The sequence below is a fragment of the Nothobranchius furzeri genome, chromosome 14 (genome assembly GCF_043380555.1).
Source record: "Nothobranchius furzeri strain GRZ-AD chromosome 14, NfurGRZ-RIMD1, whole genome shotgun sequence".
In the NCBI taxonomy this organism is placed as follows: Eukaryota; Metazoa; Chordata; class Actinopteri; order Cyprinodontiformes; family Nothobranchiidae; genus Nothobranchius; species Nothobranchius furzeri.
Genome location: NC_091754.1, coordinates 14,944,407 through 14,962,368, shown reverse-complemented (window position 1 = coordinate 14,962,368; position 17,962 = coordinate 14,944,407). Strand labels below are relative to the sequence as shown.

The 17,962-nt window shown below is 39.2% G+C and overlaps 1 protein-coding gene and 1 long non-coding RNA gene across 2 annotated transcripts in view; one reads left to right on the top strand and one right to left on the bottom strand.

The window, feature by feature from the left end:
* Positions 1-492: 492 nt before the first annotated feature.
* The window catches only part of pth2ra (parathyroid hormone 2 receptor a), a 51,294-nt gene continuing 33,824 nt past the window's right edge, over positions 493-17,962 (bottom strand). The window contains exons 10-13 of the mRNA XM_015966744.3: positions 15,899-15,993; positions 13,386-13,524; positions 5,085-5,126; positions 493-3,462 (exon numbers count right to left, since the gene is read on the bottom strand). Coding sequence (XP_015822230.1) covers positions 3,076-3,462; positions 5,085-5,126; positions 13,386-13,524; positions 15,899-15,993 — 663 coding nt within the window. The 3' untranslated portion in view covers positions 493-3,075. The remainder of the gene's footprint in view (positions 3,463-5,084; positions 5,127-13,385; positions 13,525-15,898; positions 15,994-17,962) is intronic.
* Positions 10,314-11,603, top strand: LOC129164968 (uncharacterized). The gene is made up of 2 exons (XR_008564443.2): positions 10,314-10,806; positions 11,374-11,603. It is a non-coding gene; the product is annotated as an uncharacterized lncRNA (long non-coding RNA).

The following is a 17,962-nucleotide window of genomic DNA, read 5'->3' as shown; positions in this document are numbered from 1 at the left end:
CCGGGTCGGCCCGGGCCGGGTAGCCCCAGTCGGCCCCAGCCTGGCCCGGGTGATTCCACACATCCTTGTCTTAAGCCCATGTGGGCTGATTCTACCCACCAATCAGAGGCTTGCTCTAATGGAAGGTGTGAATTTGCTGTCAGCAGTGGGTGTGTTGGCCCTGGTCGGCCTGAAGCAGACCCCCTCGAGAAGAGGGCTGAGAATGAGCCTTGGTTGGCCCGGGAAAAATACCAGGCCACCCAGATATGTAAACAACCTACGCTACCCGGCCCGGGCCGACCCGGTACAGATGGGAATGGCCCATAATTATTGTTTGCCATCTTCTCTGACTCTGTGGACTGATTCTGTATGTCGTGGGTTAGGTATCTACCACACAACATGACACCCTTCTTGACATCAGCCATCCTCCAATGGTCTCCTCATATTTTCGTCTTCAGCTGTTGACTCGTCGCTCTGTTTTGTAGTGAAAATATTGAACCAAACATTACACGCATACTGTGTAGCTTTTGATTTTATGGGCGGCAAATTGCTGCGTTTTGACAGCAGGTGAATTAAAGGCAGCTTAAAAGATGAAAACATTCAACATTTATTTGAGCTGAAAGACAGAAGAGAAGGCATAATTATCACAGAGAAGTACTGTAGGAACAGATAGAGAGAGACAGTCAAAACTGACAACATTCAGATTAAAAATAAGTGAAGTTTTTAAAGCTTCTGCTGCAGCTGAGAGGCACTGAAAAACAAGCGTGCAACACGCTGCTGTACTGTCCTGCTTCACAGCTAGCCCGTAAAAATGAGCAGTCTTTCTTCTGCAACTCAGGTCTCTCATAAGCCATGTACTCTAGTACTGGTAATTCACACAAACATTTATTTTTATTTGAACGTTTGAACACTTTACATCAAGAAAAAAATACATTGTTTTCTGTACAGTTGTAAATTTTCTTTACAGATTTCAAAACTATTCACAATGTTTGCACATTTAGAGTGTTTGACCTTGGCTTGAGCTTCTCAGTTCATCAAAGTCACTCAGTTCAGTCGATAAAAAGGCATCAACAGCATCGACAGAGTGCTGTTGCATTGTGTGCATCGATTTATGCTGAACAGAAGGGTTTGTATGAAGCAAAAATGGGCAAAAGTGCAAAAAATTCACAATACAGTAGGCATTGATGACTAGTTAGGCATGAGGCACTTATGTTGGATGTTTGGATGCCTGTTGATGAGATTTTAGGAACCAGAATTGTCAGATTTTCCATCAAAACGAACCAAAAGCATCCAGGATGCCACTGAAAAGATTAGAAAAAGCTGTAACTAGCAGAAAGTGGTGCTAATAGACATTTTTTCTGGACTGTGACACAAATGCAAATTAAAGTGAGATCCCAACGTGCACATGGATGACTCTCGCCAAAAACCGCTGCCATGTTTGCAAGTGTTGTAGTGACCACAGTAGTGACCACAGGTGTTGGAGTTCTCAACTCTCAGGGAATCTCTGCCTTCACCATCTGCAGGTTTTTGTTTTTTAATCATTCGCTCATCAGAATTCAGTTTGGATTGCTTCAAAAGGACATGACTACAAGATGCTAACCCGAAGAAATTAAACAATCCAAATGATTTGTCGCATGAACCTGACGAGACTTTCTGGCACTGAGAATCAAGTGTTGTGGTCTTCCCGTCTTCCTTTTATCTTTCAAACACACAGAAGAGTCTTCGCCTCTCCCCTTCTTCTGTTTCAGTCATTTAATGCATGCAGATAGCCAGTTTACTTTTTCTTTTTTGAAAAATGCACAGCTGTCCCTGGAAAAGATGTTGTCCTCTGGGTTTTGGATGCTGGAGAAGCTCAGACTTGTTCTGCATTATTCAGACTTCACAGATGTGGAGATGAGCTTTGCCAGGGGTGCTGAAACAACCTCACATCACACAACCTGGGTCTTGGGAATCCCTGCTGGGAACATTTTGTAGGGTCGTTTTAATCTTTGATCCAGAGCACACGGGCTTTGTTTCCTCTAAAACAAAAAACAACTCTGGAATCCTGAATCACAAGATCACCAAGAAGGTTTTCGAGGTCTTTTCTTGATGTCCAGTTTTGCCTGTCTCGCTCAAACTTTTTATGCAAAGCCCTTTCATTCTTTCTTTGAAGAGGATTGATTTGAAACTTTTGATTTCTCATGCATAGTTTTTTTATGATAGAGACTTCTGTTCAGTCAGCAATTAGAACAAAGACTCTTAAAGATGTCACATTTGTGAAACGTCACTTACAAACTGAACAAGCCCTTAATTAACTGACTTTTTTGCAACATTTTGCGGGCCTTAAATGCACAAAAGACATAAAGCATCACATATCTTGAGTTTATATCCATTTGCAATCAGATGATGGATAATAGTAAACACTAAAACTTTAACAATTTCACATTTGATTGACTCTTCTTTAGGAAAACAAAGCTTTAGCTCCAGATGCTGATGATTTTTTTACAGCTGTCATGCTACTAGTGCTGCCGTCTTACAATTATTCATAACCAAACACAAGTCTGTGTGCTTTTCTTGGTTGTACTTTGACAAAACGCATGAATTATGCACAAAAGTTAGCAGCAGCAACAAAAAAGGAGCTTACAAAAAGTATTTTCATGAAATCATCAATGGTTTGACCTCATGCTTGCAGCAAGTTGTAAGTGGACTTCAGGTGCTGTTGGAAAAATCGAGTTGCTTCAGGAGGAACACAAGAGCGCTTCAGTTGTCTCGAGCCTCTCATCTGCTAGCCAACATACTAAATATTTTTACATAAATGGTGATCATTTGGTTTTTTTAACCCACAAAGCCTTAAACATTACAGCAAAACAGGCTCAGCAGAGTTTAAAGTGGTATAAAACAGGTATGCTTGTTTCAAAACCACCTAAAAACTTCATGATTCTCTCAGCTGTTTGATGAATGAATACATTTGCATTCAAAACCGCGGTCTCTTCTGAGTGGACTCGTCCATGTAGCGTTCATCCTGCATCCCTTTTCAGGTATTAGCAATCCACGAGACAGCCATGTGTCGGACTCCATCGCGTTCTCCACCAGTCTCTTCTTTCTTCCTGTTTTCTGCTACAGTGTTTCCTCCTCATCCTCAGGCACTGCACTTGTATTCAGAGCGGGGAGATTTTCCTTCAGAGAGATATCGTCCACTTGTTTGGGCCCACTGTCCTCCAGTTCCTCCGGTATGGATGGATCCGAGTTAGTCATGACATACCCTGGAAGGGTAGCGTGCACGTTGATGGAGGGTGGACACGTGCTTCGACTGACGCGACTCGAAGCCAGCGTGGTGGAGCGCGTTGAGATGCCACCGCCGGCCAGGTGAGACTGGCTGCTGGTGCTGTTGTTGTTCAGACCCACGACCACAGAGCCGTAGCGGTAGCGGCCACAGACCACCGGGCCCTCCCAGTCAAAGGCCAAGTTCCAGCGAGTCCACGTTTTCTTTATTTCTGTCTGGACCTGCGAAAGTCAAGAAAATGTATTACAGAATCACTTTTGTGACACGAGGTAAGATCAGCGTGGTCAGAGGCGGTTGTCCATCTCCCTCCACGACTATTCACAAATCTGTCGCACTTTAAAGAGAGGTGCCGCAGCTCTTCTGGGTGATTAATCTATTTGGACAAGTTAAGAGCTCCAGAGGACTCATTCCTGACCATCAGACTCTTTCTCCCACAGCTTTGATCTTGGTTCTTTGGAAAAATCCAAGTAATCATTTTTGATTGGAGATGTTTTTTTCAATAGACTGTTTAACCTTTTGATGCATAATGGTCACTACAGTGGACAGGTACTCAAAATTGTTATTTATTTGTTTTTACTATTAAGCACAGCTGTTGAAGACTTTATTGCATTTGAGCTCCTCCATTTTGACTTCAGTAAGTAAAGCCAACATATTTCTTGCTCAGAATGCACGCTGTCCACCAAGGTGGACATGTAATAAATTATTTGTAAATTATAAAATTTAACAAAAATATTTGTTGAAATTTGTTTCATTCACACCTAAAGATGAATGAAAAAAGTTGTTAAAAATTCATGGTTGAAGATTTCATAATTCATGCATCAAAGGGTTAATGCCATGGTGAAAACTTGTCCCTTTCAACTGTTTGTTCCTTGCTAAGGTCAGATCTTTTCATCTGTCAGATTGACAGAAGATGATTCATGCATTCATTTCATTCAGATTGGACTACTGTAACAGCCTTGGTATGAGCCTGTCATCCATAACGCTGCAGCTAAGCTTCAGACAGACGATTGTAAAATAGACCACATCTCACCTGTCCATGTCACGTTGCAATGGGCTGTCTGCACATTTTATAAATCAGTTTAAAGACCAAGTTCACTGAGAAACTGTTTTGGTGGGTTTTGTTTTTCAAATATGATTGGTCACTCAGAGTTTCGCATGCAGGCTAAACATGAAAATAGGCTTCTGACCCTATTTTCTGCATTAGCCACCGACAGACGATAGACTGAAGAAGTCTGTCAGGTCTACGTCACACTGAAAATTTGCATTCACACGCCCATCTCGCTTCGCGACGGGAGCTGTTGTTGATTTTTGCAGCCAGGAGGGAGCAAAGCATGACTCAGCTTATAGAAGCTAACTGTTAGCATTACTCAACAACACGGTAGAACTTCTACCTCCTGAAACAGGAGCGCCTGAGCTTTTTCCCACAGAGATCAACTCACAAGGCATTCATTTATACTAGAGACCATTGCAAATGTGTTGAACAAAAAACGAGTTAACTTGGTCTTTAAGGGTTTACTGTTTGTTTTTAAATTCTCAAATGGGCTTGCTCCATGCACAGAGGGAGAACATCCCATCCTTTCACATAGAAAATTAGATTTTACACAAATATCTGAAGAAATAAATGAGCATTAAAAGTATTATTCTCACGTATTTATGCTTCATCTTTGATAAAATTGTGGGAGATAAGTATTCCCAGATAGACAGTTGGGTTAGGGTTTGGGTTTGCAAAATAATGGACATCTTAGTGAGAAGCTGAGCGTAATTAAGTGTTTTGGGAACATAATACGCTGCAGCTTTGTTTATTTTATTAGAATGTGTCATTTAGAGAAAAAAAAACACTCACCTCAGCATTGCAGTAGCAATAGATAATGGACACAAAGAAGCCCTGAACAGAAAAAGAAAAAGCACATCATGAAGCCAGCAAGTCCTTGGATCAGAGGGATTTCCTGTCTCCAACAGTAACTCAGTTCATGCTGAAATGATGTTATGAATCTTTACACACATTGCACGGAAGCTGGTTCTCATTTTTCAAAAATGCAAGTAACAATGTTCAGGAAGCAGCTTTATGATAAATGAATGATAAATGACCCGCACTTGTATAGTGCCTCTCAGAGTAAGGACTCCAAAGCGCTTTACACTACAGTGTATCATTCATCCATTCACACACACATTCACACACTGATGGTGATGAGCTACGATGTAGCCACAGCTGCCCTGGGGCACACTGACGGAGGCGAGGCTGCCGAGCACAGGCGCCACCGGTCCCTCCGACCACCACCAGCAGGCAAGGGGGGTTACGTGTCTTGCCCAAGGACACAACAGCAGAATTATCTGTCCGGAGCCGGGATTGAACCTGCAGCCTTCCGATTACTGGACAACCCGCTCAACCTGTTGAGCTGCTGCTGCCCCATTATAGTACAATTCTAATGATAATTACAAGAAACTGGTGTTCTGGCCGACTTCACTCTGTGTTCCAGCTTCACTGCATGACGTAAAAACCTTTTTTATGAATGTGGAGGATTACAGGAAGGTGTGACGGTTCCTCTTTGTGTCAGAGTTGGTGTCTATGGACTATTTCATGTGTTTCTGCAGTTTATCTTCATCAAAGAGACAAAATAATCTGAAAAATGTAAGATTATGTAACCTCAGAATTTTTCTTTTCCAAAATTGTTCAAAATAGTATTTATCTTCTACAAAAATCTTGTATATTTTAAACCAATTCGGCATCAGAAATTTGCTAAATGTACAAATAAAAATGAGTAAATAACATTTTAGGACTAAACACTTTATTGTCACAATGTGCTTTGAAAATATTAAATTAGAAAAATAATTTTAAAAATCTGCATTAAAGTTTAAAAGACTTAAAACTCAAATATGCACACACACACACACACACACACACACACACACACATGCAAACATATACATGCACAAATCAGCTTGACTTAATCACTGTTTAATGTGCACACACAGTTTTGGGTTTAGCAATGACGTAAACAGTTTTATAGTTAAAGTTGAACATATTTTATTGTGTCGTATTTGTATAAACTACTCAACAGGAGGAGCATCTCGTGGAACACAGATCCACCGTTCTATCTGACCAAACTGTCAAAGCAGAACAGAATGAAAAATAAAACATGTATTTTTGGGTTCCCTCAGCGGAAAAATGGGGACAACATCCATTTATGAGAGGATATTTTTATGATGTTTTATAAAAGTGCATTTTTGTTAAAACAGAACGTTTATGGCTCTGAATCACTTCCTGTTTACTCCCAGAATGCCGCATCCTTCTGTAGCTCTTCTTTAAGTGAATCAAGTCACACGTTATCACGGTGAGGGTCGTTTCGTCTGCTTTCCTGTCTCTTAACTCTATTTCTTCCTTTCATACCTAAAGGTCTGAAAGCTTCGTGAGGCCACTAATGCTCTATGCCCTGCCTCCTCAGGTGAGGTGTTCTTTTGCTTTTCTGCAGACAAGCATAATATTACAGGTGCAGTCCTTGTTCAAGTAAGCTATAGTTTGAAAAATAACAATTTAACCCACTTTTTCAGAGTCACCCCTAGAATCTGATGGTTGCAGAAAAAAATGTTAAAACACTGGACACAATGGATAACGTAGAACAACCATGAAAACACAACTTTATCTCACCTTTTCAACCATTGTTTGCACTTTTTGTGCCATAATTCCTTATTTATTGTATTTTTTTTTCTTCCCCGTGTCCTGTCTGGCTTTGAAGCAAACAGAATTAACCCCCAGAGACCCACGGTTGTAATATTACAACATCAGATTTAAGTCTACAAAAATAAACCTTCCCCATTTTTTTTTCTTTTTGAAACCACATTTACATTGCTAATAGGTCCTATTGTTCAGTTCTGCAACACTATTGGCTGTTAAAATGTGTAAATAGGCCCGTTCATCTGGCCTCCTAGAACAACATCTGAAAGGTTAAAAAAGATTTTGCAGTTGTTTTCTAAATTTGGTTTTCTGGGGGTTAATGTCTGAATGCTGGTGACAAGCCTTCCAGATTTACTCTCAGGTGGAGCATCAAAGCGTCTGCTTTTAATGTCACGCCTGATACTTAAAACTTTATTGTTTTTTCTGAATGCTTGTAATTCCGAACAGACACGGAGACAGAGGTGAAAGAGAAAGGAAGAGACAAAGGGGGGGGAGGTCCCACAAAAATAAACAATCAATGATGAACAAGAGTCTGCTTCTAGACCTGTAGAAAAGGTACACACAACAATACAACAGGAGCAAGCTATCACTGCATCAACCTGATGACGAAATATGAGCTCAACATTGTTTTACTGAACAATCACGATAATAAATCACAGTGCATTAAGTGCCAACCACAGCCTTAAGACATGTGTTGAACGTGCCCAAGAGCCCAGGGACCCAGATCCCACCAGGCAGCCACCGGGATTAATCAGGCAGACGCTAAAATTCGTAAACCCCCTGACTCGGGAGCCACGAAGACTCAGGCAAACCAAGGCACCACACTCCACACCTAGTGTGGCAGGGAGGGGAGGCGAAGATGTATAGCATCAAAAGAAGTCCCAGGAGAGGGGAGGATTCAAAGGCCCAACCTGACATACAGTCATACATAAAAACAGTCACACCCTCCCTCCCTCATGCTCACATTGTGCCATAATTCCTAATGTAAGGCACCTAACGATCTAGAATGCTACAGTGTGGCGTTTTTGTGGAAAAACTAGGCAATTTTAAGCTTTCTTGATTTATTCATAACTTCAAAAATCACAGCTCAGTGTCACTGTCAAGTCCAGTTTGTGTGGAGCAGTAGGAACCATTAGGCAGGAACCATCGTGCGAGAATCTAGTAGCACTGGCACTGTAAAAGTGAAGGACAGCACTATGGGTGTGTCAGTGGCCCAGAGGATGCACAAAATTGTTTTCAGTTTGTGGAAAAACAAAAACACCTAAAATCCCAGAGAGGCAGCAGGTAAGATAAACTCCTATAATATTCCTTTGCTGCTGCTGTGGAGTGTCGATGTGTGATGTCACTGAGAGGGCGTGGCCCACAATGTTTATTTATGAAATTCTGCTGTCAAATGTTTGCTATTAAAATGGTGCGTTACTGCGCATTATTCTCATGGTTATTTGGGTTTAATTCAGGTTGGTTATTTTCCCCCTGGTTAAGACATAGAGGTTGTGTTTCAAGCTGTGTCGGATGATGACTTATTGATTAGTTTTGCTGAGATTTAGCATTTAGATCATATTTACTAAAGGAAAGGTGAGTGCTGGGCTTGCGTTTTTGTTATTTATGGTACATTATGGTTTCTTTTATGGGCGATCTGATGAACAAAGTAAACAAAAATTAAGATAACTTAGATTCTGCTGTGAGGTTTCTGCTACTAATGGGTAAATGATGAGATCTGACCTGTATTGATTCAAAAGTAGTATTGTATTAATGCAGTAGTTTGATCAAAAGCTGCTATTGTTCCCTAACGTTTGTTTTAGAGGCATTTCTCTTATTGCTTCCTGCTACTCATGACAAATGAAAGATGGAAAAAGAAGACATTGCAAGGTTAATAAGAAGAATTCAAGTAAAACGAGGGATTTTTATCCCTTTCAAGTGAGGAAATTACAGAGCATAATATTTTTACTTGTTTACTTTCAGATCCTGTGTAGTCGTTCACAGACTTGTTCTTTTTTCATTATTTCTCAACAACATCTATTTTAAATATTCATCTTAGTTTGAAATGTAACATTTTTATATACATAAGCTGTTGTGGATTGTCATGCACCATCTTGAAATACGGTAGCTGTTTAGGGACATAAAAGTTGTAGGGAAGGAGCTGGTTCAGCTTTGCAGGTTTGGGGAAATTCTGCCCTTTCCTCTTGGGTTGCTTGCACTGCTCCCAATGCACGTGACACATCTCTGCCTCTAAGTTTTATTACTCAACACATCTCTACATAAAATTAAGAACATTAAACAAATTAAACAAATGAAAGAATGGACCAGAGTGCTGGATTGAAAGGAGGAAGTCACTGATAAGAAAATGTCTTTTTGATGCATGTGGGCTACTGTAGCTGCAACATCTGAACCGTGTAGCGCTCTAGAGTCAAATTTCTTCAGACACTGGGGCTTTAAGTAGCTTTACAGCCACTACAATCTGGGACTTCCAAACAACTACAGGTTACAACTTCCCTTCCAACTTGCTTTTCTTTCTCCTCTAGGATGGCCACACACACACACACACACACACACACACACACACACACACACACACACACACACGTGCCAGCCGGCTGTGTTCAGACACACACTATACAGTTCACACTATACAGCTCCGTCACCTAAACATTTCCCAACAAGAACAGAACCAGACTCTAAACAGGACAAATCCTCAAACGAAAATCACAAATGACAGATCTAAATATTCAGTCCATTACTAGCTAGCCCAGCTCTGACTTTACTTCCTGTCCAGCTGCTCCAAGGTGAGAATGTGTGATTTGTACACATAGAGGCGTATGTGCAGAGGGGATCATGGATGTATGAATCATCATCCAATCTATAAGAGTGGGACGTTCACAATCATTGGAGATTTTTCCAGGACTGTACTTTTCAGGGGAAATTCATCTTTCTTTATTTACAAAACTCTTTTTTGTTTATTAGCATGTGAAGAGCATTTCATGCCAATTGGCAAAAGAATGCTCCAGAAAAACAGCCCCTGCTGCACTTTTTCATTCAAAAACTACTCTCTATGTGTGAACCCACATTAGATCAGTCTGTGTCGGGTTTGTATATTTGGCTCATTGGGGGGTAAAGTTATTTTTGTCCTCATTGTCCCATAAAACTGTGTTTTTTAAAAAAAAAAACTTGTTTACTTTTAAAGAAAACTATTGGCTTGTATCTCGAGTGTTTGATCTTTGTAGCCATCAAGAACAAATGTGCGCATTTATAGTAAATTCTCTAAGATAATCAATCATGAATGACTGAAATACAAACAGATATATACTTTTAGATTTCAAAACATAAGCATGGCTCAGACTAACAAAGTTGTTAGTCATGAAGTAGCAGGCATGCTTCTTGTTTGTCACTCTGCTAGAGCTGAAACAACTAATCGATTTAATCGATTATAATCGATTATTAAAATAGTTAACAACTTTTTTAGTCATCGATTAGTTGTTTAATAATCATATTTTACCGCATAAAGTCTATTTTTTACCACAATCTGACATCGGTTACAATCTGTTAAATTTGCCGCCAGTGTGTGGCAGTAATAAGCCACTGATCTACCAGTGGGGCCGTAGAAGAAGAAATTAGCCAATAAGTGCCCTCGGTTTTCATGACGTATCACGTTACTGACGCGCATCTTGCTGTGAGAGATGGCGGATCAACAACAAATACGGAAGAAAAATAGAAGCGACAAAACAAGAGAAACCCCGGACAAAAACCTCACGAGTATGGGAGCACTTCACTAGATGCCTTGAAAAGACCGGTGACCTACAAAATATGCAAAAACCATGGCACGACGGAAGCACGACGTCCCTAAGTGAACATTTGAGATGAAAACATGGGGGCTGATGCAGCAGAGGAAAGTCCGGTAAGTAACAGAAAATAAACAAGCTAACGCAGATCACATTTGGGACTTAGTGTTAGCTGAGTTCGTTATAGTGGATGTTAAACATGTTTTTTTTTTTTTTTTTTTTTGCCGCGTCAGTTTACGGTGTTCTACTTCTGATTGACTAGATGCAATCGTGAATCTCCTCCGTGTTGTGGCGCTTGCCAAATTTAGCACGTCTGTTTATAAGAATGTTCTCGTTAAGAGAAAAACGGCACAAACCCATAACTGTGTTCCTCATTCAAAAAAGGACAACTCCGCGGAGAAAAATATACAGACGAGCTGTGTCCAGGTGAATATAACGCGGCATAGTTGTACGCTTTCAATTTTTAAATACAGGAGAAATTCAGAAAGTCCTTTTTTTAACTATTAAGAGGCTGTTTTACTATCTAACGCTGTAAAACGCCTCACAACACATTTTTGTCAAAATAAATGATCACTGTATATTGTTAATTAATTCAAATAATGTAATATTGATTTAGTGTTGTAGTGTGTGTGCTGCTTTATTTTATATGTGTACTTAATTCAGTTTATTTGTTTCTTATGCAGAAAAAAACAAGCAACGATGGACAACTACATGGGGAACAAGACACTCACCCCCCAGCAATGCATACCACTTACAAACTCTATTCTAGATTCTACATTATTTTTTATGGAATTTACCTCTTATATTTTGATGCCAAAAAATTATTCTGGACTGATATTTTGCACTGTTTAGCTCATTTTACACTGCTGACTGTGGTCATGTGCAATAAAATAGATTGCAGTCAACTGCACAATTCTCTTATGTTTTTCTTTTTCTTAACTGAAATGTATTCATCACTTGTATAGGTTAAATAGCTAAACAATAACAAACCGATTAATCGATTAATCGAAAAAAATAATCGTCAGATTAATCGATTATGAAAATAATCGTTAGTTGCAGCCCTACACTCTGCTTTTCTCTGATGTTTCACGCTTCTATTTTTAATCCTGTGCTGATTGTGGATTTTACATCTTCACCTGACACGACTCTGCTTCGCCCCTTCATCCTTTATTTGCTTTAATGGATTGTGCCAGCGCTTGATGATGAGCGAATGTGTTTTTCTTTAAAAATCATGGTGGATGTCAGCTGCAAAATGAAATTATGAGAGGATGCAAGCCTTTCTAATGAGCTATAAGATGTTTGGATCACGGGTGTGGAAGCGTTTGCAAAACCATTTATTTTTCTCTATTCTGACATTCCTGTGGGAAACAGTCACTATTAGACTACCTGGTTTGTCGCACAAGTCATAAAAGTGCAGTAATCTCATTATCGCGCTCCATTCCTGCATAAAAACGTGTTTTATTAACTCCGACACTGACAGTCACCATTTAGAGGAGCTAATTCTGGCTCCGTCCTGCTCTGTGAAAGGAGAATATAAAGGTTACAAAGAGTGAGGCTGCAGCCAAATACGAGTCTTCCAAAATGTATCATGCAAACAAAAAGACAATCACTGCAATCTGTCTTCAGCTGCTGATCAGGGAAAGGGTAGTTTTGCACACTTAATGAGGGATTCTGTGATTGTTATGAAGGGGATTGCAAACAGAGGAGATATGTGCACACTCCTGCAAAGACTAGAAGAGAATCAGGAACTTACGTGACTCTACGTCCAGGTTGCATAATAATAATAACAATAACAATAATAATAATGTTGCTAACACACTTGCACAAATCTTTGGTTTGAATCAATTTAATGCAGGCATGAATCTCAAAATAAAACTGCAGCTCTTGAAAATGCAATCAGGAGAAAAAACATATTTTTTAAGCTATTTGGTTCTCATCATATTGAGAAAACATGCAGCAGTCCTGTTTTATGTAACTCTTATTCGCCATGTGAATGATCTTTGCTGATATGTTTTTATTTCCCAACAATAGATGCCAGCTTTGTTTTCCCTTTTCAGAATACATTAGGTTGTCGTCTGCAAATCTCTTCTGGAATGAGCCGCATTAAAATGACCTTTTTGTTTGAAAACAGCAAAATGAAATAAACATTGTTCTCTCTGTTTTCAGCAACATCAAACATGAACAAAGTATTCTCTCTTTCATATTGATTACCATTTGAGAAGAGGGTTGATAAGTGTTGAGAACCTGGCGCTGCAGGTGTGTTCTCTTTTGAGACTTTTTAATTGTTCTGTGACTTTCATGAATCTGTGTGAAGTGTTTCTAATCTGGCAGTATGCAGGACACCTGTTGATTAGCAGAAGAAACTGCTTGATTAACCAAATGGACAAGTCTGATGTGAATATAATCAGTGTTTGTGGAACAACGCTTGCGGCGCAAAACTGGCGTTCGAGAACAGACGGAACAAATATAATCAGCCTGCTTTAATACACACTTGCTCACTGATGTCATCCGAAACCCTACAGATGTCAAAGCATGCAGTAAGGAGATATCCATCGAAAGATGTTGAATGAGTGCCAGACAGTTCATGCAAAAATGCAAACTGGTGAAGAGCTGAAAAATGGTTCTGGAAGGGATGACTCCGTTCTTCGGTGCAAATACCTCAAGAGCAAGTGTCTTTATATGTTGCATAGAGTACCTGAAATGAGTTGAAGAAGAGTTCACAGTACATGCGGATCTCCCAGCTCGGTCCCTCAAACGTGTGAGGCATCCCAACAAAGATGATGTAGTGGATACCAAACACCAGAACCAGCACCAGGGTGGACTTGGCCAATTTTCTGCACAGATGCAAACATAAGTTGGTGTTTATGCATAATGCTGCAGGGTTTTTGCATTAGACGTCATAATTTATCTTAAAGGATGGCAGAAGAAAGTAGAACCTAATCCTAAACCTAACCGTTGTATCTTTGGAAAAATGATTTACTGAGATAGTTTTGTTAAATTTTGAGTTGGACTTAATAAACGAACCGTAATTGCTGTAGGCAGGTCAACTGGAAGCCAATTAATTTTATGTGCAGTAGATTTGGATTTACTTTTTTCAAAGCTGACATTTCTTATCTTGAGACGAGGATTCTGGTGCAAAAAAATTGGGATTTTCAGCATGTGACAAATGAAATTCCCTGCTGTGCAAAAGGAAACTTTTTTTTAGCTCAAGAGTTCTTTTCAGTTTGTTTTTACGTCATTAAGCCATACATATAGTTATATTTTTTTTGCGTGGGGGGGGGATTTAAAGTTCATGGGAACATTTGTTTGGAAATCTGATTTATAAACATTTGGTCTCTTGAAAGATCAGAAGATATTTTATCCCATCATATATCGTGCTTATGCTACTGCTTCTTAATCATTTAATAAATTATGTTTAATCATAAGTAATGAGGTTTTTAAGCTGGGCTTGTTTGTTTCATGGTTTTTAATCATTAATAAGTTAGTCACTTCATCTCTGTTGAGGCTCTTAGACTTAGAAAATCCATGACACCTGTCATGTCTGGTGCCTTTCTATAGCCTCCAGTTCACCGCCGCTGATCACCATCATCTGCTCGGAGAAACTATTCACCTCATCTGCATAAAAGGTCCTCGGCTGCAGCATTCAACACAGCTCTCCTCCTGGATGATGCACTGTAATTATTGTGTTTTTTTTCTGCGCTGACACCAACACCAGCAGGGAGAGAGAAATACGGATAATTGCAGATGTGAAAATGTATCTGTGGGTGGAGTTGTTCAGCCGATGTAATGAGGACAAGTTAAAGTTTTAAAACCGCAAATTAAGAATCAGGGTCACAAAATGTCCTTTCAGCGACTTTGGCTTGTGACATGAACTTTATTAGGGAAACACATTCGGCATAAAAAGTGTAGTAGTTAGGAAAGTTATAATTAATCGGTGCATGATGAATAAATAAATAAAAGGTTCTTTTTAGAAAATCTGCCTTTAAATATTGATGAACCAAAATCTTGCACTTTTCTTGCCACCCTGTTAATCTATAACGTTTCCACATGAGTGAGTAAAAGAAGACCTTTTCAACACGTGCACGTCCAAGGAAATTAATGCAGCATTCAATATTAAAAATGCATTAAGCATAAAACTTTGACAACCTTGTTCGTGTTGTCTGTCGGAGAAAGCAGCTGCTCTGAATGCAGGGACGTCTCTGTTCTGCCATGGAAGGAGAACCCTGATTGAGTCATTGCAAAATACGGATTACTGTTGTTTCCTGGAACTTTTGTTAAAACGTAAAGAGCTTTGCCTGAAATTTTTTCTCAAAACAATATAATCATTTCATATCATCTTATTTCAAGCAATATAAATATTCAGTTTTAGCTTGTGTAAAAATGTCAGGTTTGGTGGCAGAGCTGAAGCATGGCTGAGAAGGTCTGTTGCCCAGACGCGGAGTGATGGAGATAAACAGCGTGGTTATATCCTTTAGGTTAGGTTTGAAGGTTTGAAGGCTGGTAAGCCTGAGAACTCGATCCAAAGTCTGGTGAGAACGATGACAGAGTAATGAAGGAAACGCCGGCACTTCCGTTTATAGTGTCGGCGTGATGACGTCGGCGGCCACGTTGGTGGCGGGAATGTTGGGAAATTGAGTCAGCTGGAGGAGTTTGTGACAAAAATCTTAAAATTCCATGTTAGTTAAACTAAAAATATTTAGTTTCAGCCAGTGGAAAAACTTAAAATTTCTTGTTAGTTAAACTAAACGTATTTACTCACCGCCTGTGTAAAAACTAAAGTGGTATAAGGCAACGGGTTTCCTCGCAATTTGGGAGTAAAGTCAACTAATTCGGGTTAAGAGTGGTGCTGGTTTTGCAGATATGACTTTTTTTATTCTTCTTGGGCAAAAAAAGAAGATACGATGTCTAAAACGAGCTTATAAAATTTTTTGGGAGAATCCATTTTTTTGCTAAGATTAGAGCCGTTTTAAGACATCGGCTTCATGTCATCAAACTGAACCTTTGTGACAAACTGGACCAAAGAAAGTGACAAAACCAGCCGAGACTCCATCTGGAATTTGATTTGATGAAGGCAGAAGTAACGGGTCATTCTTCCAAGCCTAACTCCAGCCAGTGGATGCTTATACAAACCTGTACTTCTTTGGTATGTTCTTGCTGTGTCTGATTTCTAATTCCAATAAAAAAAGAGCCAAAAATGGAATTACAAACCTGTACTGTTTTCTGGTGTCGTATCTGCCTGCGTTGGTCTCTCTAAGCTTTGTGGCCAGCACTCGGACAATATTCACAAATAAAATGAAGTTGAGCTGAAAGAAAAACACAAAAACTGTTATTAATTGAAAAACAATGCTTTAACCACTATCAAAAAGCTCTCAAGCATCAATCCTTGAAAGTTATATAAATGTTATAATAAAAAACAAATAAATATTTGAGGAAGTCGGCACGTGACCATACGTCTCCAACAGAACCGTACATGTTGAAATACCTTTGGATAAACCCCAAGAAACAACGGCGAAAGTGTGACTGATGAAAATGGTGTAAAATGTTTTATATAAGAGCAGTTTATCAAAAAAAAAGTCTAGCATGCAATGAAACCAGTCTCCAGTGAATTTAGCATCTAGGTTTTTGGACTGTGAGAGGAAACTGAAAATAGAAATGCAAAATAAAAAGGCTCCATTTGACTCGAAGCTAGAAACCGTTTGTTGTTATAGGATAATTCACCACATTTAACATAAATATTCCAGCCTTTCCTTGGATAACCTGGAAAACCCAACTGGTCTTTCTACATAAATGCTGGCAGTAATTAGCATCTGCAGGAGATGTGTCTAGTCGCTGCTTGTTGTCGACCCACGTAAGCGAAGACGACTCAAATCAGAAGTGGCCGTTCAACAACTGTGTAATTTATTCATAGTTTGCTTATTAACTCAAAGCTTTTGGGAAAGTGGCCATCCTAGCAAGACATTAAATAGAAGTTTTTTACTTCATCGTTTTTATTCATTTATTAGTTCACAACTCGTTTAAATACTGAAGGACTTTTAATCCTTCACAGATCTCTGTTTTCCTTCTTGTCATGAGAAGCATAAAAGTTTAGACAATTTTAACATTATTTATTGACAACAGTGGGTGTTTTACCTCCGTTTTTGATGCATATAAAAATGTTTTTGTGTATCTGTGCATATTTTATCATTTTAAATGTAACATTTATGTCAAGGGGATTAATCTGCCTACACACAGTCTGTTTCATATCATCTATTTACAGTGTGTGCATATTTAGCAGAAGGAAGTTTTATTTTGAACACCTGGTCTGTATAATTCCTCTGAACAGGAAACATGAGTCAGATTCATAATTTATTTATTTTTTCCACTTTGTCTTCTTCAATAAAACGTGAGCTAAGCTGATTCATTGTGGAGAAGCCTGAAGGGAAAAGCTGAAAAACAAAGGAGAATTTAAAAACTGAGATAATCAGAAAGTTCTTCATCAAGTCTAAGGATTTTCTGAGGTTAGTTGTGTTCGTAACATTCTTTATATCTCCTTGTTTTGGACTTGATGCTGTCTGCATATGAAAGCTCTCATCCACTCATTTGCATGAATAAATGCCTTGTGAATCAATCTCTGTCGGGAAAAAAGCTCTGGCGCTCCTGTTTCAGGAAGTGGAAGTTAGCCGGAGGAAAAGGAAGGGAGAAAACTGGCATTTGGAGTCAAGATCATTAATATTTATGATATTGGAACATCTTGACTCTGATTGGCAAACAGCAACATGACTATACCACAGATTATCTCCACAAATAACACAAGTCTGGAGGAGTTCTGCTGTGTGGTGGAGTTGCTAATGCTAACAGTTAGCTTCTACTAGCTGTGATGTGCTCTGTTCTCCCTTGGATGCTGAATCAACAACAGCCTTCCCCGATTCTGAGGCAAGATGTGTGAGTCCATGACAGAATTATTATTCATGTTTTCAATTTTCATGTTTTATGCTTTTATTACAAGTAAAGATTGTTTCATTTATGCTTTCATTGCAGTTAAAGAATGTTTCATTTGTCATGTTTTATGCTCAATGATTTTACCATTTGAATGCTTAAACAGTTGCTGTATTGTAAAGTCCCCTCATGAGACTTTAAGGGTGTTAAAATCTGACCTAATGTGACCCAAGGATGACCTGTGGAGATCTGCTGTTCTGTCAATTGCTGACTCGTGCAAACTGTTTGCTACTCGTCGTGTGATTAGACACTGAAAGTTCTTTGTGTAATAATGAATACTCTGTTTTAAACTTGTAG